At 47.2% G+C, this 26,499-nt stretch overlaps 1 protein-coding gene across 1 annotated transcript in view; it reads left to right on the top strand.

Annotated features, from left to right (window-relative positions):
* Nucleotides 1-26,499, top strand: part of magi3b (membrane associated guanylate kinase, WW and PDZ domain containing 3b) — a gene marked incomplete at both ends in the record, with an annotated part of 162,633 nt that continues 136,134 nt past the window's right edge. The window contains 1 exon segment of the mRNA XM_084441328.1: nt 1-307. Within this exon segment, the coding sequence (XP_084297454.1) occupies nt 1-307 (307 nt within the window).

Genomic DNA, 26,499 nt, shown 5'->3' with positions numbered 1-26,499 from the left:
ATGTCCAGAACACTGAAGAAGAAGAAGCACTGGACCAGCAAAGTGCAGGAGTGTGCCGTGTCATGGGGGAACCTGGGAGAGTTCGGTTCCGTGGTGGAGATCCTGGGGGGAGCCGAGCAGGGAGAGTTCCCGTACCTCGGCCAGATGAAGCTGGAGGTGCTGGTGTGTCACGTCGGTAAACTGCCCTACTACGGAGACGTTTTGTTGGAGGTGAACGGGACTCCCGTGAGTGGACTTACGAACCGCGACACTCTGGCCGTCATCCGCCACTTTCGGGAGCCGATCCGTCTGAAGACCGTCAAACCAGGTGCGTCTTATCACCACACCTGTGCGTCTCCTCACTGTCAACAGACAAATATCCTAAATTGCCCTAAATTTCCTTTTCAACACAAGCAGCCAGTACACAGCCTCGGAATGGCTTCTAGCCGAACACTCCAGGTGTTATTATATTATTAGACAGCCAATTACGGTACATGCCTTTGAGTTCTTATTCTTTGTTCATGTAGCTTTCGGTGGTGAGAGAGACAGAGAGATAGGGAGAGGGAGGGAGGGGGAGAGAGAGGGAGAGAGAGTGTGAGTGAGTTAATGGTCAGATGGCTTCAGGCTTCAGGTCTGCTATTTTAATGTCTTCTCCGCTGCGGGAAGGGTAATTGTTATAGGCTATTACAAAGTACCAGGGAAACCCTAGCCTGACTACTCTGTTAGAAAAGCCTTAATGCCTTTATAATGTGAAGAGTTGCTAGGTTGACGCCAAAATGTCCTTCTGCTTTCAGCAGAACTGATTTCACGAGTAGCCTTCTAGACCTGACGTTGAGTGCTCTATGATTGGATTGGCTGCTCAGTTGTTTGAAGGCATCAGCTGCTCCTGGCGGTTTCTAATATCTCTCTGCCTTCTAATATCTCTGTGCCTTCTAATATCTCTCTGCCTTCGGTCTTTGTTGTTGAGAGAGTCAGGGACGGCCTGGATATGCCGTCCTCTGAAAAACCCTGTCACTCTACCCCTCTGCCTCTTGCTGTCCTTTTCCCAAATGGGGAGGTGTGTACTGTACCCTACTGGCTGTTGATGAAGGCCTCAAACATGGATGTGTTTATCCTCAAATTACACTGTCAGCCGTCATCATCGTGATCATCATCAACACCGTGGTAAATGGACTGCACTCATAAAGCGCTTTTATCCAAAATTGCCTCTGATTTACCCGTTCACACACACACATTCATACGCAAATGGCGGCCAGCTGCCATGCAATGTGCTAGCCTGCTCATTGGGAGCAATTTAGGGGTTTAGTGACTTGCCCAATGACACTTCGACATGTGGACAGGAGGAGGAATTCCTACCGCCGACTCTACGATCATTGGACGACCCACTCTACCTCCTGAGCCACAGCCGCCCCCCATCATCATCATCTTCATCATCATCATCTTCGTCATCACCGCACCCCGCTCCCTAGTTCTGCACTACTATGCTGGCTGTGTGGGTTCCTCTTGGGCCCACTGAAGGAACCCTGGTTCTGTGGTCACTCCCAGGTGTGGTTGTCTCTGCGCTGGCATGGGGTGGTCAAGCCATTCACGCTGGGGGGGTTAGGTAGAGGGGCAGCAGGGCCGGGTGGAGCTAGGTACAGGTTGAGCGGGGAGGGGTGTAGGTACAGGGGCAGCAGAGATGGGTAGAGTTAGGTACATGGTGAGACCTTTCTAGATGGAGTTGGATGGAGTACGGGGTGAGCAGGTGAGGTAGGTACGGGGTCAGCAGGGCTGGGTGGTGATAGGTACGAGGTCAGCAGGGCTGGGTGGAGTTAGGTACGGGGTCAGCAGGGCTGGGTGGAGTTAGGTACGGGATCAGCAGGGCTGGGTGGAGTTAGGCACGAGGTCAGCAGGGCAGGGTGGAGTTAGGTACGGGGTCAGCAGGGCTGGGTGGAGTTAGGTACGGGGTCAGCAGGGCTGGGTGGAGTTAGGTACGGGGTCAGCAGGGCTGGGTGGAGTTAGGCACGAGGTCAGCAGGGCAGGGTGGAGTTAGGTACGGGGTCAGCAGGGCTGGGTGGAGTTAGGTACGGGGTCAGCAGGGCTGGGTGGAGTTAGGTACGGGGTCAGCAGGGCTGGGTGGAGTTAGGTACGGGGTCAGCAGGGCTGGGTGGAGTTAGGTACGGGGTCAGCAGGGCTGGGTGGAGTTAAGTTCGGGGTCAGCGGTCTGACTGTTTATCCGCAGCGTGTTGATGTGGATGCGGCCGCTCTGCTTCTCTCCACTGAGCTGGAACATCTCAACAACAACGGAGGCTGCGAAAGGTTACATTAGCAGCAGCTGAGGCCTGTGGCCTCAGGCCAAGGGCCCTGAAGATCAGCTGTGCTTGGCAGTGCGTGTGTGTGCGTGTGTGTGCGCGTGTGTGCGCGTGTGTGCGCGTGTGTGTGTGTGCGTGTGGGAACATGGTGCTTATGAGTTTTATTTATGTGCGTGTGTGTCTTCATGTCTGTGTGGGCGCACACTTGTGTGTGTGCGTGCATGTGTGTGTAGGAACATGGTGCTTATGAGTTTTATTTATGTGCGCGCGTGCCTTCATGTCTTTGTGGGTTCCGTGCACGTGTGTGTGTGTGTGTGTGTGTGAGAGCGTGTGTGAGAGCGTGTGTGAGAGCGTGTGTGAGAGCGTGTGTGAGAGCGTGTGTGTGAGCGTGTGTGTGTGTGTGTGTGCATGTGTGTGTCGTGTACTTCCCCCAGAGCTCCTCACACCACACACTATGCCCCACTAACCAAGGATGATTAATAAAGGGCACGCCGGAGATGAGGAGGGGAGGGGAGGAGAGGAGAGAGGAGGAGGGTAGAAGTGGGGAGGAGAGGAGAGGAGAGAGGAGGAGGGTAGAAGAGGAGAGGAGAGAGGAGGAGGGTAGAAGCGGGGAGGAGAGGAGAGAGGAGGAGGGTAGAAGCGGGGAGGAGAGGAGAGAGGAGGAGGGTAGAAGCGGGGAGGGGAGGAGAGAGGAGAGAGGAGGAGGGTAGAAGAGGGGAGGAGAGGAGAGAGGAGGAGGGTAGAAGCGGGGAGGAGAGGAGAGAGGAGGAGGGTAAAAGCGGGGAGGAGAGGAGAGAGGAGAAGGGTAGAAGAGGGGAGGAGAGGAGAGGGGAGAGAAGAGGAAGGTAGAAGCGGGGAGGCGAGAGGAGGAGGGTAGAAGCGGGGAGGAGAGGAGAGAGGAGAAGGGTAGAAGAGGGGAGGAGAGGAGAGGGGAGAGAAGAGGAAGGTAGAAGCGGGGAGGCGAGGAGAGAGGAGAGAGGAGGAGGGTAGAAGTGGGGAGGAGAGGAGAGAGGAGGAGGGTAGAAGAGGGGAGGAGAGGAGAGAGGAGGAGGGTAGAAGCGGGAAGGGGAGGAGAGAGGAGACAAATGGAGGAGAGGACTGTAAAAGAGAGTGTTCCGCTCGGCCTCTGGCTCCAGGCTCTACTTCCACGCTAGACTCTGTTCTTCAAGCCTGCAGTGGTAATGGTGGTAAATTCCTCAGCATCCCCCCCCCTTCTCTCTCTCCCTCTCCCTCCCTCTCTCTCTCTCTCTCTCTCTCTCTCCCTCTTTCTCCCTCTCTCCCTCTCATCATCAGATCAGCGACGTTCTTCCGGAGACCTCCATGCTCCTTTGCTGCTGCCATTCCAGGCAGATCAGTCAGGGCTTACGTTGCCATGCTGAGGCTTTTTAACAGCGAATATCTTCTGCCACAAAGAGCAAAGTACACACACACACCTACACACACACTCACACACACACAGACATCTGGCAGCAACTGCGTTATCCTAGTGTGATTCTATATCTGGTGGTATGTTTGTGTGATCCTACTACTTTATGTATTTAACTGTATGTGTGTGTGTGTGTGTGTGTGTGTGTGTGTGTGAGTGTGTGTGTGTGTGTGTGTGGCAGCCTTCATGGTTAATTCACACCTCTTGCATAATTGAGCCAGCGAGTGTTTTTTTTACCTCCACGCTGGAGGGGTGTGTGTGTGTGTGTGTGTGGGGGGGGGGGGGATCAGCTGTTACCAGGAAGCCGTAGGACGTGGTCGCTGTGGCAGCGGTGTCGGTCCACCCCACCCGATGTTGGTCCCAGGATGCCCTGCTCCGTCTCCTCCCCGGACCCAGTGGGCCTCCTGCTGGGGGGGAGGAGGAGGAGGAGGCGGGGAGGAGAGACAGAGAGACGGACGGACGGACAGAGATTGAGACGGAGATGTGTAGAGGAGAAGAAGACTGAGAGAGGAGAGACAAATGAGAAGATGGGAGAGAGGAGAGGGATGACGACAGGATGTGAGACAGATGGGCAGAAGAGAGACCGAGAGGGAGAGATCTCTGTGACGGATATAATTCCTCCTGAAGCTACTGATCCAACCAGAGCTGAACAGGCTGTTTCGCTGCACTACAGCCTTGTTCTGTAGGGCAGTGGTGGTAGTAGGTAGTGTGTGTGTGTGTGTGTGCCTGTGTGTGTGTGCGCTTGTGTGTGTGTAGATGTGGGGGCGCGTGCGTGCCTGTGTGTGTGTGTGTGCATGTGAGTGTGTGTGTGTGCGTGTGTGTGCCTGTGTGTGCCTGTGTGTGTGTGTGTCTGTGTGCATGTGTGTGTGTGGTGTGTGTTTGTGTGTAGATGGGGGGGGGGGGGGCGTGCGTGCCTGTGCGTGCCTGTGCGTGCCTGTGTGTGTGTGTGTGTGTGTGTGTGTGTAGATGGGGGGGGGGGGCTCTCTGCTCACTCACACTTGCTGCATGGCTCCTTGGGTAAGCAGGCTCCTCTTAGACCCCGGAGAGACGAGGAGGATCCAGGATGTTCACGCCACACACTGGTCCGCGCTTCGCACAGGATGCTGCATTCAACTGCATATAGGCAATGCTGTTAATGAGGGACAGCCCCCTGCCTACGTCGGCGTAGCCCAGGCATGGACGCCTCGTCTCTGCTGGGCCTTCCTGCCTCCCTCCCCCCAGGGGTAAACATCCTGGACAGTAAGAGAGTGCAGGGCTGTAGGTAGGGCCGGGCATCGTTCACAATGTTTCCATTCCGGTTGAATTCGATACCAGTTTCCAAACTTTTTTTTTTCTGCAATCCTATGTTGAATGAGTGTATTTAAATCTTCACATGAATATCGTTTTATCCCTGTCAGCTAATATGCACCAACACCTAAGAGGAGGACAAGGGATCGTGTTAGTCGCCCAGTCAGAGTGAAACTATTCTACTGCAGGTCCCCCCCAAAAAAAACTTTAATGAAAAATCCGTACATCTTTTCAAAATCGAAATGTAATTTATTGTGTACCGTACAACCTCATTGCTCACATACACAATTAACAAACAAACAAACACAAACCCAGTGAGTCTGGCACTACACCAAACTCATAAAACACACAACCCCAGGGAGGCAACATGAAGATGTGGTAGAGTTGTTTTCAACTGCTGGGAAAACAAACAGCTGTGAACCCAAACTCCAAACAGGTTTTAGTTGTACTTGGAATAGATGCGATAAGATCGACACGTAACACTTATGTCACGTGTAATACTACATTAGTGCCTATATGGCCATACTACAGAGTTGCTCTTCACATAGTGTTCCAATTTCAGGGTTAATTCAACTGGATTCAGTGGATTAGCAGTATGAAATTTATCATAAAAATTAATTGGCAATGCATCAGCTTCTGTAGAAAAAAGGATGCATTTTCATCAAAAATACATCTTTGAAATCGGTATAAACATCATCATTGAGGGTGTGTGAGCCATTAAAAATATTACAGAGATCTGTATTTGTGAGAGTAGACTTCAATGTTTTGAGAAAAGGATGTAGGCGGAATGTTACAACTCTCAGATCAAGTTCTCGTAGTAATTGTCAAAGTACTTTTTCAATAGCTTCAATAATTCCATATTCATCTGTTCAATACACGCACTGCGTTTGGATTCAGAACTCTTTTTTTCTTCAGCAGTTTCTTTTTTACTGTGTCCTGTGAAGATAAACATTTCAAAGCTGCATCTTTAGCTCGACTCTGCATCTGTACAGTAATGCCTCCTCCATAGATGATACAAAACTATTCACAGTAGAACGACTAACTCTTGAAGCCGTGCAATAGTAGACACATACAGTATCAAGGAATAGAATATTATTCTTGTTGGACACTGGCAAAACCTGGGAGCTAGTGGCTGCTTCTTCAACATCCTGTGACCGAGCATCATTAGCAGTTCCATCACAATCAGCCACTTCTGTTCCAACGTGAACTCCATGCTCACTCTGATCAACATATTCAGTGTTCAGATGCTGAAAAGGTGCCAAATACATGACAACAGCCTACTTGAGCACATTTCAGGAGACGTAATCTTCCAGGACACAAAACGAAACTGAATATGTCTCAAGTAAGTTGGTATTACCATGGTGTCTCACCAGACTAAGTGAATAGGGGAAAAAATAAATATTACTACACTTACACACTATGTTTTATATATCCAAATGATTTGTAATGTCAACGGGTCCGTTTCTGCATTATTGGGAAATAGGAATTAAGCACACATCACAATAACAATATCTGATTGATATCAACACCTTGTGATCTGATCACAAGACAAAAGCTAGCAACAATGACATATGTTCCAAACTGAGTGGTAAAATATATGTATATGCCTATATATATAGTGCAGCAGTGTAGCTCCGAGCTCAGTATCACACAGGCTCTCTTTGACTCTGTCAATATTGTTCACTGTACACAGTGTTTGTATGAAGGTGCACGTTGTGGAGAACCTGACTGTGAGAGGAGGCAAACGCAAAGCGTGCCCTGAAGAGTTTGTCAAAAGCAGCGAGAGAAGCGGTCGATGATGTGCCTGGAATGACCTGCTGGGCCAGAGTGATGAATGGATGTGGCCTCTGCTGATAGCATTTAGATGTTCCTGGATTCTTATTCTGAAGAGAAAAAGGATACGGTAAAAAAAAAAAGAAGTGGTTTAAAAGGCACCGGATAAAAATCGTATAAAGGGACTTTTCTCATTAGTCAAACTGTCAGCCAGCGTTAACAACCATTTGACATTACTTGACAAGAACGTACCTACATTATCTGTGATGGTATCAACTATTTTAATATTCTAACAAGAAACCCTTGTAGGGCTGGAAGACAGACATGGAAAAACAGCTGTATTTTGTTTTGTCTCGATGGTTCCTGGCAAAGGGGGTTAGGGTGAGGTGTGTGTGTGTGGGGGGGGGGGGGGGGTTAGGATGAGGTCAAGTTTTAGGGTTCATCTTGCTCTAGCCTGGCTTCCCCATCCCGATCACATGAGCTCATATTCTGTTTCCCTCCGCTGATCTGTTTGGCCATGATCCCACTCGACTGAGTTCCACCGGGCAAATATTTGCCAGGCCAATCACAAGCGTTTATCTAATATGGGGCGGGTCTGATACAACAACTGTACCCGTTTGATATGATGATACGGCGACTAAACTACGTTTCGTGGCTCCGATCGGTTATAGGTTTGTCCAATAGACCTTTCCGACGTGTCAATTACGTGGAGAATATAAGGTTGGCTGATTTCGTAAGACCACGCCTCTGATGTCCCACACACAAAGCTTGTCCCGTGTTGTGTTCATAGATTAGACATTAGTTTGAAGAAAATGGTTCTTAAAACATACAGAAAACTGGCCTGCAGGCTGCTGTACCATAATGTTATAAGAAAACAAGCTGTACGATACTCCACACCTCCCTCCACACATCAGTTTACAGCAGCGCCGACACAAAAAGCTACATAGCTAGTAACGTTAGGTGCTTGATGTACAGTAGCTAATTAGCCTGTAGAAGTTACCAGATTATTCTTACAGGTTTATTTTCTAAGAATGAGCACCACTAACTTACTCACCCTGCTTTACATATGCAGTTAGACTCCACGATTTTGTCCTGATGAATTTCAATCTGGAGTTTGTAAGGCGTCTGTGCCTTCCGCATAGATTGCCAACTCCATTGCTTCAACTCGTAGGCCTCGTTGTCACGTGCTCCGTCCCAAATCCTCATCTCATGGATATCCTTGTTTAAAATAGTTCAGACCTTTCTGTAGAACTCTCTTGGACAAAGTAGTGGCATTTGGCAAATAACATACAGCAGTATTGCCAGGAATCCTTGAGAGAATCATCAGGTATGTCCTGTTCAGTGGACATTTTATTAACTTGCTCCAAAGCGTGTGGGGCATAGCAACAGAACTTGCTGCCTGAATCGGAAAGGTCTATTGTGTCCAGAGCCATTTTGGTCTGTGACTGTCGATAACAACCCAAATCTAAAATGATCTCGGGAGCGCCAGAGCCTTCGCATTTTCCAAATTGGGTCTGGCGAAGCCAGGCTATCTTTGCTCTCTAGTTGACCTTGTTATATTGTAACCATTATCGCAGTCTAAAACAGTAATGTACCAGAGTTGAGAACCATTATCCATTTCCTCTTCATTTGATGTGACTCCTGCTGCAAAAATCTTCCACTTAAGGGCCTTGCTTTGTTGGAGGATCTTTTGTTTGAGTGCAGTCAAGGCCACCATTGATTGAAAGTACAGGACATAGGATTGTTAACTAAAGGGACACTGACTCAGTCTGAGGTTATTCTGACTAGAGCTGTTCCCACTTATTAGCAGTAGCAGCTATAGCAGCAGGAGCCAAGCTAATGGCACCAGCATGTTCCTTTTACATTATAAAATCTGAAAAGAAACAATTATTTCTGCTGAAAAGAAACAATGAAGCAATAACACCTGAGAGGGTGTGGTATATGGCCAATACACCACGTGTTGTGCTGCGGTCATAGGCACGAGGCGCAGCTGAGTGCCGTCAACCAGCACAACCTGTGGTATATTGGTCATATACCACAAACTTAAAGTGAGTTATTGCTTTTATACAACAGTTACATCATCGGGAAAATTTTATGGGATTACTACCTACTATTTCAATGTCTTAATATCGATTTTTGTGAACTCCGCCAAGAAAGGTAGTTCCTAAAACTATCACGTTGCTATGGAGTTTCAAAGCATCGAACAATTAGCCCTATAGCAACCAAAACTAATACTCCTGACCAACCTAGCCAGCCATGAACATGAACGAAGTGTAGCCTACGTTTGCTGTGCAACTGTGAGTTGCAAAAGTGGTGATGATAAACCAGAGTGGTACAGTAGGCTACAGGACGGATAGAACAACTCAAAACTGACATTGAATGATTCCATTTGGTTACGCAATGGAACTAGTGTTTTGACAGGCAGTAGCCTAATAATTGATGCAGTAATATTTCACATAGAATGGTAAAGAGGCTTTGCCCGTGGTATATACAGTCCTGGGCTCAGATCCCCTTCCCCTCACCCTAACCCGGGTCCGTATCCTTTTCCTACCCCGATCCTACCCCTGACCCCTGCCTCTATCTGGGCCCAGGCACATTCACGCACACACAGACATACACCAGTGTTTGCCATGTCTCTCCTATGATGTTATTAGCCTCTCTTACTCTGAAAATGTAATTTTATGTTATTTATTGCTCTATAAATGTTTTTAGCCGGTAGACAAACATACTCAAGGAGCTTGCTCGATCGCCTCGTTGAGAGGGGTCAGGGAAGAATTTTTACAGCTCAGTTATCTGGCCCCCGGGTGATTACTGTTTTTTTGCTTCCCTCTGGAATATGTAGGGGTGGGATGTCTGCCCACCTCCCTTGTTCTCTGTAAAGCGCATTGTGTTGCCTCTGGGTATGAAATGCGCTATACAAATAAAACTTTGATTGATTGATTAATTGATATCGTGGCATATACAATGACTCTTAACCAATCAGATTGCGAGGTCGGAACTCCGTTGTATAATTATCCATATGTTCTAACATTCTGTATCTGATATGAAGCAAGGCAAATGCAGATGTGACAATTACACTAGAAAACAAAAAGCAGGGTAAAGTCTTGTTGTATCTGCAATAACTAAAACACAAAACCGTATTCTTGACACACCATTCTAATCACCACCGCATCAATACCAGATAAAGACCAGGAAGATATACCAGATACAGACCAGGAAGATATACCAGATGCAGACCAGGAAGATATACCAGATACAGACCAGGAAGATATACCAGATACAGACCAGGAAGATATACCAGATAAAGACCAGGAAGATATACCAGATACAGACCAGGAAGATGGCTGTAGGTTTGTGGAATTGATCATTTAAATGTGCAGTTCCACCTAATATAAATGACCTAATATAAATGAATGTTCCACAATAGCTACATTAATGTACAGTGACTAGATGTCTCTGTCTTTGTGTGCATATGTCCATAATTAAGGGATGTGATTATGTGTAGGCTGGTGGGTATTGCTAAGATGCCAATGAAGTAGTCCAAATACTAAACCAAAGGGAAATATGTATTTTTGAGTCTCCATACCACTGCCACTTAAAAAATATTACTTAAATGTGTTCCCTTGGACCCTGAGGCACCCAGATCAGCATTCAACAATGGCAAATGTGAGGTGATTTGAGGAAATCTCACAAATGCACTAAATCAAAGTTTTCCCACCCCAGAAACACTAAAGCAAAGGCCCTTTGCTACTGTTAAGCATACAAATCAGATCAGCACCCCACAGACCTACTGAACTAAGAGTATTCTCTGAATCATGTTCCTTCTGTAAAAAGGCTACATTTCTGCCATGCTGAGATACAATATACTTGTGGGTTTTTCACAGCTCACATTGGGACTGCTATTGGAAATGAGGAATGGATTCACACAGATCCAACAAAAACAGGGAAACAAAATCAACTGAAAGACTCCACTGAGTTTACCACACCAGTGTCGGGTTTCTGCACTATTTCTTCAAAGGCATCAGAATCCACTTTGATTCTCCTCTCATCATGACCTCTGACACCTTTAATATAACTCGTGGGATAGATAACTTGATGAAAGCTACGGAGATTGCCTTTCATCAACGAACCTGATGAAAGCTAGGGAGTTTCATTCCATGTAGAGTGATTCAATTAGAGGTTTGATGTTTGGTAGTTAAGCTTGTTAAGTTTGTTATCTGGGCAGGTAAGTGTCACTCAAAATCATCAAAACACAAAAACTAACATTGTCAATCGACATATCTTTGATATCAGTCTGTAATAGTAAAATAAAAGTCAAGCTTTTTGTTTTCCTTTTATGTTTGAGTGAAACTGTTCGGTGGCTGAGGCCTCCTTTCAATCATTCATAAAGCTTGCTTCACTGATCTTGACGTTTCTGCTCATTGGTCCTCATTCCTGAACACAGTTAAGAAAAAGTTAAGAAATTTCTTCTGAACTCCACTTACGAAGTTCCCGGGACAATTCTGGCATTCCTGAATGTTTCTTATCTGGGATTTGTTCTTATCTAAGTGGAGATGCAGTCGTAGGTACTTCCTGTTGACATTTCGGTGTTTCAGAAGTAAATAAAATAAGTGCACTTTTTCCTCATAGAATTTATTTTTCCTCATCAATAGCTTGATAGCTAGCAGCCACATTAGCCATATAACTGTGGCAGCACTGTGGGCTCGCGGACGCCCTTGCCAGACTTTCAGTAGCGAACGCTAGTCTTTAGCTCGTTAATGCTAGCATTAGATGCCACTAGCAGACACTATTATGTATGTAAAACACTGACGAGTGTGAGCAGATGTATAACACTATCGCTGTCGTCCACTAGACCTGGGTCCAAATACACTATCTGAAATTCTTTCAATTACTTTACCGGTCACTTGACTCAGTCTGGAATGCCAAGTGATCTGGGATTGCTTTTTTTGGGGCGGTCCATTAATTCCGTTGTGCCAGACGGGAGCAGTGCAGCACAGATAAGTAATCGAAGCTTATCCCCATCACCTTGCTGAATGCATGATTAAATTCATCCAACGATCTTCGTTTGAACATTACCACTGTATCGAATGAAACACAGATGTCCTTCAATAGGACCAGCGAACAGCTGTGCAATGCCATGCAGCGGTTAGCAGCTAGGTGCTGAAGGCGTCAGAGAGAGGGTTCATCAGATATCTCCATCCTTCACATTGCTTGCTGATCAGGACGCTCCAGCGTGTTTGTGCTATTCTGGTGTGTGTGTGTGTGTGTTTGTGTATGTGTTTTTGTGTGTATGTGTGTGTGTTTGTGTGTATGTGTTTGTTTGTGTGTGTGTGTGTGTGTGTGGTGTGTGTGTTTGTGTATGTGTGTTTGTGTGTATGTGTGTGTGTGTGTGTATGCATATGTGTGTGTGTATGCATATGTGTGTGTGTGTGTGTGTGTGTGTGTGTGTGTGTGTGTGGTGTGTTTATCAGGCTGTTATAGTGAGTGTGGGTTAATCACATTAATGCACTAATATCAGGAAGTGGGACTCAATAGTGCCATCCTCCTGACAGGCCCTGCTTTGTCACTGGAAAGAGGTCTGTGGTCATCTGCCAAAAACTGGAGAGAGAGAGGGTGTGTGTGTGAGAGAGAGAGAGAGAGATAGGGAGTGTGAAAGAGAGATAGGAAGATAGTATGAAAAAGAGACAGAACAAGAGCAGGTGAGAGAAAGATGAGACAAGGTGGAATACAGACAGAACGGTAAGCTTAGAGAGAGAGAGAGACCTCTGCCATTACAGAAGCCCCCCAGGCTACAGCCACAGAGGAGAGGCTAGCACACTTAACCTGATCCAGTAGGTAGCTAGGAACCAAACCTCAGTATGATACACAGACAGGACATCCTATACTACAGCCTCACTACCGTACATCTCAAAAGCAAGAGCATCTCTAGACGTTCTGTAAGGGGTTCGGTAACGCGGCGTAGCCGTGTGACGTCACCGATGTCAAACGCGACCTGTGAACCCTCCCGCGCTTCATTTGACACGATGAGGGATGACTTCACACGGGCTCGACGTCGGAGGGCGAAGGAAGCAGCTAGCTCGTCCGGGAGCGCGGCGCTCCGCCAGCGAGGCTCCTCCCACAGCGCCAGCGGGCCTCCCGAGAACAGCGGCGGCCTCGGGGCTGGGCGCCGCGACATGTGAGGCTGTCAGGAGGAGCGGGCAGAGACGCACCACGCCGACGCAATTAGTGAACCAGGGTGCCTCAGCGTCCCCGGGGGAGCCTGCTCTCTCCCCGAACTCCCCTCATTAACGTCTCTGTCTGTCTCTCTCTCTTTCTCTCTCTTTCTCTCTCTCTGTCTGTCTCTCTCTCTTTCTCTCTCTCTTCCTCTCTCTCTCTCTGTCTGTCTCTCTTTCTCTCTCTCTTTATCTCTCTCTTTCTCTTTCTCTTTCTCTTTCTCTCTCTCTCTTTCTCTCTCTCTCTTTGTCTTTCCTGCGCTGCCTGTCTATCTCCACCAATATCTCTTTCTATCCTACTCTTTCTTTTCATGTTCCCTCTCACTTGTGCTCTCTCTCTCTCTCTCTCTCTCTCTGTCTCTTTCTCATGTGCTGTAGCCTTGCTGGCAGTATAAATTGCGCACCAACCAAGCGCTTGTTCAGTGGAGGCAGGCTCCGGCACCGCCCACCGGCGAGGCGGGGCTTCCAGCCTGCATAAAGGCCCGTCTTCCCTCCCTGTCCCGCGATTGGTCAGCTCTGGGCCAGTCCACAAAACCTCTGGGGTAGCATCGGCGTCAGACGGCGCCCGCTTTAGGTCGGCGTCGGACGGACAATGCCCCTCAACTCGACCGCAGGAGGATCAATCAGTCTGATGTTGCACTCCCGGCACGGTGTTGCCGTGATGACATCCTGTCTGCTGTGTCTGGGTGACTTCCTGTCTTAATGCGCTCCATCTGAGCCATGAGGCAGCTGCAGAGCGCAGTCAGCTGTTCTACCCAGATACCTCACACAGTGACAGACTCAGACAGGACACGGCACAGGGCAGCTATACCTCACACACACACACACACACACACACACACACACACAAACACATATTCAGACACAGACAGGCATAACACAGCACACACAGCTATACCTCACACACCTTCAGACACAAACACACACACACACACATACAGACACGGACAGAACAGACAGACACAGTCAGACAGAACAGGACAGCACAGGGCAGCTATACCCCACACACAGACACAGAACAGACAGACATGACACAGTACAGGGCAGCTACATCACACACACAGACACAGAACAGACAGGACACAGTACAGGGCAGCTACATCACACACACAGACACACAGTCTGTTCTGCAGCCACATGAAAAGAGCAGCCAGCTCGCACTGCTCACTACCGCAAAACAAACAAGCGTAGAGTTCATCCCAACTCTACTCGGCATCCTCAATCATTTATTTGCAGAGGCAGCCCTGTGTACTCACGTGTGTGTGTGTGTGTGTGTGTGTGTGTGTGTGTGTGTGTGTGGTACATTAAATCTATAATATCTGAAGCACGGCACGGCCCCCACTCCCCAGTGCTGTCTCATTAGTGCCACTATAATCAGATTGGTCCGCTAGCTCTCTCTCTCCCACCTCGCCTCCGAGTAATCAACACTGAGAGGAGATGGAGGTCTGGGAGGGCGGGGCGGGGGGGCGAGGATGGAGATGGCGTGCTAAAAAAAAAGAGCAAGAAAGAGTGTAAAACCATCCGGCGAGATTTCTTTTAAAACATTTTTTACAGCTGGGGAGGAAAGGCAGAAAGGCGACAGCCCACATCACCTGGTGTGGAAAAAAGCTTCTGCGTGCGTTGCCAGCTTTTCTGTTGGGGATTGACAGCTTATTAGGGCCTGTCCACAGCCACCGAGGCTAACACAGCAGGTGAGAGTCAGCCTGCAGGAGGCCTGCGGTGTGGGGGCTGATGGGATATCACAGTCCTCCAGAGCCTGGGGAGCAGGGAGTGACAACACAGGTCACAATGTTTACGTTTAATGAGCAATAAGAGAAAAGTGGAGAGAGAGAGAGAGAGAGAAAGAGATATCAGGAAGGGGGGAGAGAGAGCAAAAGAGAGACACAAAGAGAAAGAGAGAGGGAGGGAAGGGGGGATGTGCAAGAGGAAGAGAGAGAGGTATTAGGGAGAGAAAATGTACCACACAGCGACACGATCTCACAAACTCCAAACCCAAGCAGCTGTTATGAGAATATTACACTGTGATGTGAATATATTCTCACTAATAGCCTATTATTTTCTTGGGAGTGGTGTAGTTCCCATTGCCCCATGGAGATGCGAGGACATCTAGGATTCTGTTAATGGATGCAATTTTTTTTAGTTAACCTTTATTCATGCAGGGAGTCCCGTTGAGATCATTTATATATAATATCTTTGCATGGAAGCAAAAACACATGTACAACTAGAAAGGGGGAGCTCAGCGAGCAGCGACATCCACCCATTATGCATTTTCTCAGTTGTTGAATGTATGTGTAAAATTAAACAGACAGTGATTGAGGGATAAGAAAGCAGCAAGGTCTCTCTCTCTCTCTCTCTCTCTCTCTCTCTCTCTTTCTCTCTTTCTCTCTCCCTCGGCTATCGGAGCCCATTTAGCAGGCCTAGACTACAATAAAACAGGCTTAGCTGCAGTGCAATGATGCTTTTAACTTGAAAGTCATTCCCAGTATGCAGGGAGTAGAACACAACAGGTAGTGATTTCTCCATTCCGCTGTGACGTGATTCCCAGGTGCCGTCATGGCCTGGTGCTCTGCTCTATTACAAATGTGTTGTGAATTATGAACACTAACATTTACAATGGTCTAGATTTGATTACTGTATGTAACACAAGTTTGTTAGCCTATAGCCTGTAGGCGACATATAATAATACACTGTTAACAACATTTATATCTACTACTATTACTACTACTAATATATATATATATATATTATTGCACAAATTATTATTTAAATTATTATCATATATATATATTATTATAATTCATATATATATATACTGTATATACTGGTGGTGCACCACCATTGCAGTTTATGAGCAGCTGAGTTGGACACAGCTGGGGTCAGCCGATGAGTAACTCTTCAGCTCTGCTCTCTGATGTATCTCAGTTACCTAGCTAACTAAGTAGCTAGCTAGATATAACAGGGCCGACAGCAGTAATCTACCTGTAGCTAGCTACGAGCATAACTAGCTAACTCAAAGCAGTTGATCTTCACCAAATGAATGGAGGTGAATGGGCCATGTTCGGGCGGCTCTGTGGCGACCCCTTTGGGCTGGAGCTGGCGGAAAGTGGTTTGGTGCATAATACTTTCTGCCCTGTACTGTCACTGGGGCGGAGGAAATACAACTGTTTTCTTGTGCAATACATAGAAACGGAGCAATGGTTCAATCTAAGAGACTTGCGAGAGGGCCAGCTTGTACAATGTAGAGCTATGAGTGCTAAAACGATTGCCAGTTATAAAGTGCAGTGCTCTATGAAATACTGCTTTGAAAGGTTTTAGTACAGTGGCAGCAGCATTCACATAAAATGCCTCCATAATCAAGAGCGGATACACCCGTGCCCTGGACATTTGGCTCTTTGCTGCTCAGTGAGAGGTGTGATCTATTTTTATATAAGAAGCTTTTACTTTCAACTTCTTAACCAGCATTTACAGCATTCTGAACATTTTCTCGCTGTCGTTTAAATCAATTGAAAGCTTTACAACCTCTCTTGGGATCAATTCAGTGTATTCTAAACAGCTCATCATATGTGATTTTATGTTCAAAGACAGAAATTGGAATCTTCTTTTCAACGTTCTGAAAACTAGTTTGGAGATAAAATGTTTGCACCGGCAGCAATTTTGAATACTGTTCTCTCTCTCCTCTCCATCCTCCCTCCCTTCTTGTCCTCTTTGAATACTCAGGTGTCAGGTGAGTGGGGCAAGGGGGGCTTCATTTTTCGGAACATTTTGCCAGGCAAGAACAATTGAGCACATATACTGTAAGCATTTGAAAGGATTTTTAATAGTATCTGTATCCAGGTCTGGTATCAGCGGCTGACTCTTCTCCAGGTATCAATGGCTGACTCTTCTTCTCCGGCTACACATCGGTGTCATACCAGCCTGTGTTCCTCAGGGCTGGTGCTGAGTAGATCTCACACATCACTATCAGACCAGACAGGCCGTGCTCCTCAGGGCCGGTCCTGACCCCGTCCGTCAGGGTTGCTCCTGGGCAGGGTCGGGACGGTGGGAAGTCACTCTCCCGTCCGTCAGGGTTGCTCCTGGGCAGGGTCGGTCGGGACGGTGGGAGTCACTCTCTCGTCCGTCAGGGCTGCTCCTGGGCAGGGACGGTGGTAGTCTCTCTCCCGTCCGTCAGGCTCTGTGGTCAGCGTCACCTGAGGCTGGTCACAGACACCGGTTGACCCCATGCGGCCTGGCCATCACTGACCGTCGCATCGTCATGCACAGATAACCCCGGAACGCCTCCGCGACCTCCAGCTCAGTGTAGGGCAGACATGTGAGTAGTCTGAGGAGACGCCCCAGATCCGGTGAAAAGAATGCTCCCTGATACCCAGAAAGTAGCAGAGTTCAGATAATGTATGTGAGTACATCTACCCTACTGTCTCAACTCATAGAGAGCAAGTGGTGACAGGGAGACTTTGGAATTGCCAGTCGTCGGTGCCCAAAGCTGAGTTTATCTCAGGCTATGCATCCTTGCTCTCCCTCAACTTTCTTGCTCTCAACCAGACATGGATCACACCAGGGAACACTGCCACACCCGCAGCCCTGTCAGATGTGTACTCTTTCTCCCATACTCCCAGAGCTGTGAGGCGAGGTGGTGGTAATGGCCTGCTTATTTCCCCAAAATGGAAATACTCTCTCTTCTCTATTCCACAGTTTGCCCCGCCCTCTTTTGAATTCCATGCTGTCTCTGTCACGTATCCAATCAAGCTCACTTGGTGAGTTCCTGGAGGAGCTTGATTGACTAGTTTCGCACTTCCCTGATGATGGGTCCTGTCCAGGAATTTACATCCAAACACCACCTTAAACCTTTGTCCTCAAGTCCCCTGCAAATCATAGTTTCAATCTCCCCCTTTGGAAATGTAAAACACCTCAACTGTCCCCTTTTGTAATTGTAAACACACTCTGCATAGCTCTGCCTCGCTCTTTTGTCCAAGTCAGAAAGGCCACACCTGGTCCTTCCTGCCCTGACTCAGACCTTTGTCTATAATTCAAAGCCATATTCAAAGTGAGTTTCATCCCACATTCCTTCCTTTCACTGTGTGATATCCGTCCCCTCACGATGACGCATAGACAACTCAGCCAATGAAATCCTAGAAAGACTTACCTGTGTTCTGACTGAATATAAGCCAGGCCAGAAGTGACTGACTTCACTTCTCTGACAAACCACCTTTGTTTGCGTTGTTCAGGAAGTCCTTGTGCAAGTATTTGATTTCATTCAATAAACCAGACTCAACCTTTTGAACGTATCTTGGTAAATCTTTGGACAAGACAAGTCTAAAATAACTATCACAGTTTGGCGACGGGAATGGGAGCACTGCCTGCGTTTGCTTCGGGATTCCAGTGGATAGAGGACTGATCGGCAGACGTGTCGGTCCATAGTGGGCGTTGGAAAATCAATTTTCTCTCTTGCGCTAGAGCGCCAGCCGAGATTATTTCCTCAGTTCTTCCACTGGATTCTTGAAGCGCACAGGTACGTTTAAACGAACCCTCTTGTGGTTCTGAGTTGTATTTGCCTTGATTTGGTTCAGTTGTGTTGGTCTGGATTGGTTGAAAACAGGAAACCCCAGCGTGGGTATTAAGTAAGTAACTATCCAAGGAGATGTGAACAGCAATATACATATTTATATCGTATTGTCGTTTTGACTTCGTCCTTGTTTAGGCTACCGGGGGATCTCTTCAGAAGAGGTGTAATTTTGGGATAACGTTTTGGGTTGCTTTAGTTCGATGTTCCAGAATTAGCACAAAAGGGAACCTGTTGAAGTTCGCAGATAGTGCGATTTCCACAGGGTTGAAGTTCGCAGTGAGTGCGATTTCCACAGGGTTGAAGTTCGCAGATAGTGCGATTTCCACAGGGTTGAAGTTCGCAGTGAGTGCGATTTCCAAATGGGTTGAAGTTCGCAGTGAGTGCGATTACCAGCTAATCTCCGGAGTGTCTGTTTTTTGTCCCCGAACGGGGTTGTGTTGTGTTTGTCTAAGCGCTATTTTTCGCCGGCTCAGTGGGATTTTTGATTGCATTTTTGAGCCTCGGCTCTTGATTGTATGTTTGTTACGCGCGCCATGGATCCAGGTAAAGTATTTTAAAGTATTGTTTTGTACCCTTTTTAGACTGTTAAAATTCTGCTAGATTCCCAGTAGGCTAGCTAACTGGTTGCCTAGGAGACGCCGGAAAACAACTCCCGGTGATCCGCCTTGAGCCAGAGGGAGAACAAAGAGATTCCTGACTGAGTGAGTACTAAGCGAATTTAATGTCTTAATGTGTGTTTCTTTCGAAATTGTATTCTTTCCCGCCGTGAGTTAACCATAAGGTTTCCTTTCATTGCTGTTTTGGGGTTTTGGGCTGCGTCGTGGTTATTTAGGGATTTGTTTCTTTAAATTTCCCCGCGCTGCCAAAGACAACTTCCGGGTCATACATGCAACATTTTGGGATCACCACTAGGTGTCCCTGTAACCCCGGCTACTAAAATATGCTAGAGGAAGTCACAGAATTCTACTGCTAAACGTGTCTAGCCTGAGGAGATTGTTGCGCTCAAGCATTATTCTGCGAGCGTTTGTTGGCAGATTTTCGTTATGTGCTAAAGCATTTTCGATTTCTTACATCCATATCTGACATTTAGTGTTAAATTTTTAGCTAAGATTCGGGCTCAGCTAGAGGTGGTTGAGATGTCTAGGTTAAGGGAAAAGCCTGTTAATACTATAGACTGGTCTGTTTTTAAGATTTGGGAGAGAGTAGCACGAGAGCGGGTTTTTAGGTCAGGAAGGAAAGATAAGGAGATTCAGCAAACAGTCTCTCCGCCATTTCCCCAGCAGAATAACTCTGATTTAAAATTAGATCCCCCCTCGACTCGTTGCTCCGTGCTCACACCCAACCAGGCTGTTCTTCCCCATCTTCATGCTCCCGCCATTAGCCACGCCCCTTCTCTCATTTCGCCGCTTTCTACGAGGTATAAGGAAGATTTGGCTAAAGCTATATCTGAGGCTAAGGTTAATTTGGAACAACTGCAAATGGCTAGAGATAGTCTGGAGGGACCGCAAATACACGCGCCTCTGATACGCTGCCCAAACCCTGTTCCTCGCCCTTCACAAATAAATTATGCAGCTGGTTATGCGGCCTGGACTCCAGAGATTACGGTTTATAGACCCTGGCGCTCTGATGAACTACGTGAAATAGCTAAAACCTTGCCCGATCCAACCAAAGACATTGACGAGTTTGAAAATCTTTTTAACAGTTTAGTTCGTATGTATGAGCCTCACGCAGAGGAAATCGCCATGATCATGAGACAGTGCCTTGGGCTAAAATGGGTGGATGTGAAACATCCGTTTGACATTGCATTGCCTTTTAATCATGCCGATTTTTCTGACCAAAACACTGCGCTGTTGAACAGAATCAAAACTCGATTCCCAAAAAAGATGGATTGGGACCGTATCACATATTGCAAACAAAATTCCGATCAACAGTTCGAGAAATTTTGGGAACGACTAGAATCAGTTTTCGCCACACACAGTGGCATGGACAAAGCGAACGCCGATTATAAAAAGATTTTGAAACAACAATTGATGAATAACTCTCTCTCCTCTTTGTCCGACCAAGTTAGGTTGATGTGCCACACCTGGGAATCGACTTCTCTCGAAGAAGTTGTTGATCATTTCCGCTATGCGGAGCGTCTTCGTGATCACATTGAAGAGAGGGAGTTGAAAGAAATGAAGCTAGGTGCAGCCAGATTACAAGCTGCTCAGTTACAACAGCTGGACAATCAGACTGCTGGTGCGAGGTGGAACCAACAACGACCACAGTGGCGACAGAGAAACAATAGGAAGCGTTCTGGTAGGGTTAGGCGAGGAAAAAGGTATAATCGAAGTGAAGATAGAGATGATTCATGCTTCCATTGTGGTCAGTATGGTCACTGGATGGCACAGTGTCACAGCTACCGCAGGCAAATTGAAAGGGAGAATCCTGCAACCTGGGATTCGGCGCCACCTGCTGGAGTGAACAACCCATAACAGTCATGACTAGGCCAGGAGGGACCGTCAGATAGAACAGCTGTGAAAAAGGAACAGAAGGTTCATATTTGTCAGTGTCTTAATCTGCATACAGCATCTCATAACCCAATTATATTTTTTAAATGGTTATGTTAAATATCTCATGTTTATAGTTTGAGGCACATTCATCGGGCCTGAGTGTTTTTTTCTGAGTGGTTTTTTACAGACAACTGTCGTTCCGGGAGTGATGGGTGAATGCCGAACCAGGAGACGGGCACGTACACCGGAGGTTACTGGCCTGTTTCCCTACAGATGGGCGATCTGGGGTTCGTGAGATGCAGACCAACGCCATGTCACCTACTCACTGTGAGCGACAGATAAGTATGAAACAGGAGCAGTGCCCAAATACTCTGTCCTCAAATGCAGAAGAGGGAGGTTTTAGATATACAAATTTTAGCTATACAAATGAAGCTTTGATGGAGTATTTTGATTAGTTAATTGTAAATGAAGCCAGTTCATTTTAGTGTCATTTTCTTTGACCCATCTCTATTTTTATCCTGACTTCAGGGAATTTTTGCTTTCACCCTTAGGGGGTGTTGTTTTGTTGAGACGAGAATATAGCGTATTTTATTTTCATAAAATCGCAAGAGAACTGCTAGAGCCAAATCCAATTGCCTTGATCATGACTGGGGACTAAGCGTGTTGAAGTCATTCTAACACTGCCCCTGATGTCACTGTAGGATACTGCAGACTGGCTCTAAATGACACTTGAACAGTCACCCTGTTTAAGTTTTCCTGACAAAATAACAACATTTTTCCCCAAAGCAGGAGCTTGCGCTTAACCATGTTTCTGAGTATCTCCTACAGACTGTTGAATAACCGTTCCTGACCAAAGAAGGGAACAGGGAGACCAGACCAGAGGACTCTCTTTTGCTCTGTTTTGTCTCTGTTTGTCTCTCTCATCTGTGGATCCACAGACGGAGCACTTCATCAGCCTGTGCTGGAGGCGGGAGCGCCGAGGTGAGCCCTCCAGCAGCACGACCCGGGCCGGCCCTACGTGGAGCAGTACAGGGATGGACCGGGTTCAGTTCAAGAGCCTACATTTCTGACCTACAAGCATCTGCTCCACCTGCGGAGAAAAAGAAATGAAGGACTAAGTGCACATTTCCACCACCAAACTAACCTGTATCTAGGGCCTAATGACAAACCTGTACTACCTCGTTCATGTTTTCATTATGCTTTCAAACTAGCCCACGGGCCAGATCATGTTTCAAAAACAGGGGTGGCGGAGGATGTTAACAGATGTCTCCAACAGAGTGAGGACCGCCATTTCCTGAGGCTAAGGAGGGGTTCCTGCATCACATCTCTCCTGGGGATTGGGTCCTAATCCACGACCACAGACGAAGGAGCTGGAACTCGCCGAGGTGGCTCGGGCCGTACCAGTTTCTACTCATCACGCAGACAGCGATCTGAGAGGACTTCGTTGGACCCATGCAAGCCATTGCCGACGGGTCCAAGCAGCAGAGGACGGTCCACCAAGGGATCGCAAACACCAGGAGATCAGAATGCAGCTGAACCAGAGGGCTCAGAGGCCAAACCCATGGGCCATCACACTGTCCTCTCCTCTGACGAGGAATCGGAGGAAAAATGACCTTGCTGGTCACCTCCTCACAAGATGCACCACACACGCACACACACCTGCACACACTAACATTGAACATAACTGATTTCAAGCAACGTGACATCGAAGTTGCGATCTAGAAGAGAAGACGCCTTGCATTCCCCAATGACATTCTATTGCCCAAAAGAGAAGTGCCACCTAAATGACTGTTGGGATACACTGTGAACAAGAGTGACCTTGACAGTCACCGCCACACTCTCCTCTCCTCTGATGAGCAATCGGAGACTGACCTTGCCGGTCACCTCCTCACAAGAGTTAATGAACTTTGAAATAATCTGGAAAATATCATATTTGTTTACAAGAGTTGCAATTGTTGAAACATGAGTTGATAAATAAGTTTGGGTTTTTCCTCTAAATTGACCAAGAGGTTTTTTGCCCCTCTTACACTGGTAACCATTTTATCTTTTTTTTGCCTTGTTAAATCAAGTTTGTTTTTTGGTGAATGGTTGTCCACTCTTAGACTATAAATAGTATAAAATCATGTCATTTTTTTAAAATCTTATTTCCTGTCAAATTTCTGAAGCAAGGGGTTTTGGTGTGTGATTTTGCACGTTGAGAGAAAATAATTTAAAAAAAAAAAAAAAAAAAAGAGATTTTTTTTTTTTTTTTTCTCCACCTAGTGGAGAGATTATTTCCTTTCCACATGTATAGCATAGCTGACTGTTTACACTGTGTTTGGATTTTATTTTTGTGTGCCTGTTCAGGCACAAATGAGGGATTGTCCAGGAATTTACATCCAAACACCACCTTAAACCTTTGTCCTCAAGTCCCCTGCAAATCATAGTTTCAATCTCCCCCTTTGGAAATGTAAAACACCTCAACTGTCCCCTTTTGTAATTGTAAACACACTCTGCATAGCTCTGCCTCGCTCTTTTGTCCAAGTCAGAAAGGCCACACCTGGTCCTTCCTGCCCTGACTCAGACCTTTGTCTATAATTCAAAGCCATATTCAAAGTGAGTTTCATCCCACATTCCTTCCTTTCACTGTGTGATATCCGTCCCCTCACGATGACGCATAGACAACTCAGCCAATGAAATCCTAGAAAGACTTACCTGTGTTCTGACTGAATATAAGCCAGGCCAGAAGTGACTGACTTCACTTCTCTGACAAACCACCTTTGTTTGCGTTGTTCAGGAAGTCCTTGTGCAAGTATTTGATTTCATTCAATAAACCAGACTCAACCTTTTGAACGTATCTTGGTAAATCTTTGGACAAGACAAGTCTAAAATAACTATCACAGTCCGCACTCATCGGCGACTTCAACATCCAGAGTGAAAAATTGGAACCTCTTCTCTCTTTCCTCTCCTCTTTCGATCTTCACCTCTCTTCTTCTCCTCCTACTCACAAAGCTGGATCTCATCTTCACTAGACACTGTTCCACCACTAACCTCTCTGTCACTCCCCTCCATCTCTCTGACCACTATTTCATGTCCTACTCCCTCTCCCTCCCCTCTTCCCCCGTAATTCCTCCTCCTACCCACATGGTTACCACCCGTAGCCACCTCCGCTCACCTCCGGGGCCAACACGCCCAACTCCACCTGCCCCATGGCTGTTGGACTCAGTGCGTCCTGGTAGACAGAGCCTGAGAATAGCTGAGTGTAAATGGAGAAAAGGCAGCTCCCAGAGGACCTTCTTAATTTCCAATCTCTTCTTTCCACATTCTCCTCCTCCCTATCTGCTGCTCAAGCTGCTTTCTTCCACTCTAAAATTCTAACCACTGCTTCCAATCCTAAAAATATCTTTGAAACTTTCTCTTCACTACTCCAGCCCCCACCTCCTACTCCCAACTCCTCCCTTCTCCCTGACAATTTCACCAACTTATTTGACAAGAAAGTTAACGATATCAGATCCTCTTTCCCCCTCCCCCGGTCAAAACTCCGTGCACCAACCTCACCTCCCCACCCCCATCCTCTCTTCCCTATCCCCCCACCCGCCCCCCCCACTCCACGTCCCACCTTATCCCACTTTTCTCCCCCATCCCCCAACAAGGTCTTCAACCTTGTAAGATCTAAACGCCCATGTGCTCCCTAGACCTTGCTCCCTCGACTCTCCTTCAGTCTGTTGCACCCGAACTTCCCTTCCTAACTTACCTCATCAACGCATCTCTTGTATCAGGATGCTTTCCCTCTGCTTTCAAGACTGCCAGAGTATCCCCCCTCCTGAAGAAACCATCTCTCGACCCCTCTGATGTCAAAAACGGCAGATCGGTTTCCCTTCTATCCTTTCTATCTAAAACATTTGAGTGTGCTATCTTTAACCAACTATCTTCATACCTCCACCAGAACGTCCTCCTAGACCCCCACCAGTCCGGGTTCAAGGTTGGCCACTTGACAGAGACCGCCCTCCTTGCAGTGACAGAGTCACTTCATGCCGCGAGAGCGAACTGCACTACATCTCTGGGCTCTGTCATTTGCTCACATGGCTTCTCCTATCACTGCTATGCCGATGACACCCAACTGGTTCTGTCATTTCCCCCATCTGATACACAAGTGGAGACACGCATAGCTGGGTGCTTGGCTGACATCTCGGAGTGGATGACAACACCTCACCTCAAGCTCAATCAAGACAAGACTGAGCTGCTGTTCCTCCCGGGGAAGGGCTGCCCGCACCGGGACCTGGCCATCACCATTGAAGACACAGTGGTGACGCCAACTCAGACTGCGAGGAATCTGGGTGTGACCCTGGATGACCAACTGTCATTCTCCGCACATATCACATCCGTCACACGCTCCTGCAGATTCATGCTCTACAACATCAGGAGGATTCGCCTGTCGGGACATGTCAGGACAGCAGAGTCGCTGCCCATCTTTCTTCGCTACAATGGTCCTCTCTCTTAAGCACCTATTGTATTTTAGATTGCTATTCTTCTGCACTTTGCCTTTAGCACTTGATTATGCTCTTAGTCACTTGCTTTAGAAAGGAGATGCACCTGTGAGTTCTGGCAAGTAGTAGTACATTTTTTTTCCCTACGTTACATGCAATTATTGTTAGTTGTTTTGGATAAAAGCGTCAGCTAAATGACTAATGTAAATGTAATGAGTAACTGCTCCACACACAAAAAAAACAGGTGCTATATAGAACCATTTCTGACAATAAAAGAAGGTTCTGAAGAAGAATCCCCGAAAGAACTCTTCTTAGCTCCGTAATATGCTGTTTGGATTGGAACTCTAAATGGTTTCTTTCTGACCTGAAAGGCTTTCTGCCGATTGTGTCACTTTTTATCCAGGGGTGCTACGTCAGGCCGTGGGGTGTTAGTCCACCGGAGGATGAAGGTCACCTCTAGGTAGCACGGCTCTGAGGTAATGGACCTGGACGTTTGAATTAGCTGGCTGCCTTCCAACATGATTAGCCAGCAGCTAAGCGTTCTCCGCTAAAGAGATGGATCACGTCATGAGGCATGAAGAAAGGGGTGGCAGAAGGTGTGTTGCCTGTGAGGATATGAGGCAGTGTGCCTGTTAGGATATGAGGCTCTGTGATGCCTATTAGGATATGGGGCCCTGTGATGCCTGTGAGGATATGAGGCAGTGTGCCTGTTAGGATATGAGGCTCTGTGATGCCTATTAGGATATGAGGCTCTGTGATGCCTGTTAGGATATGAGGCTCTGTGATGCCTATTAGGATATGGGGCCCTGTGATGCCTGTGAGGATATGAGGCAGTGTGCCTGTTAGGATATGAGGCTCTGTGATGCCTGTGAGGATATGAGGCTCTGTGTTGCCTGTGAGGATATGAGGCCCTGTGTTGCCTGTGAGGATATGAGGCTCTGTGCTGCCTGTAAGGATATGAGGCCCTGTGTTGCCTGTGAGGATATGGGGCCCTGTGAGGATATGAAGCCCTG

This window comes from Borostomias antarcticus (genome assembly GCF_949987555.1).
Source record: "Borostomias antarcticus genome assembly, chromosome: 7".
Taxonomy (NCBI): Eukaryota; Metazoa; Chordata; class Actinopteri; order Stomiiformes; family Stomiidae; genus Borostomias; species Borostomias antarcticus.
This window is presented reverse-complemented; position numbering and strand designations above follow the sequence as displayed.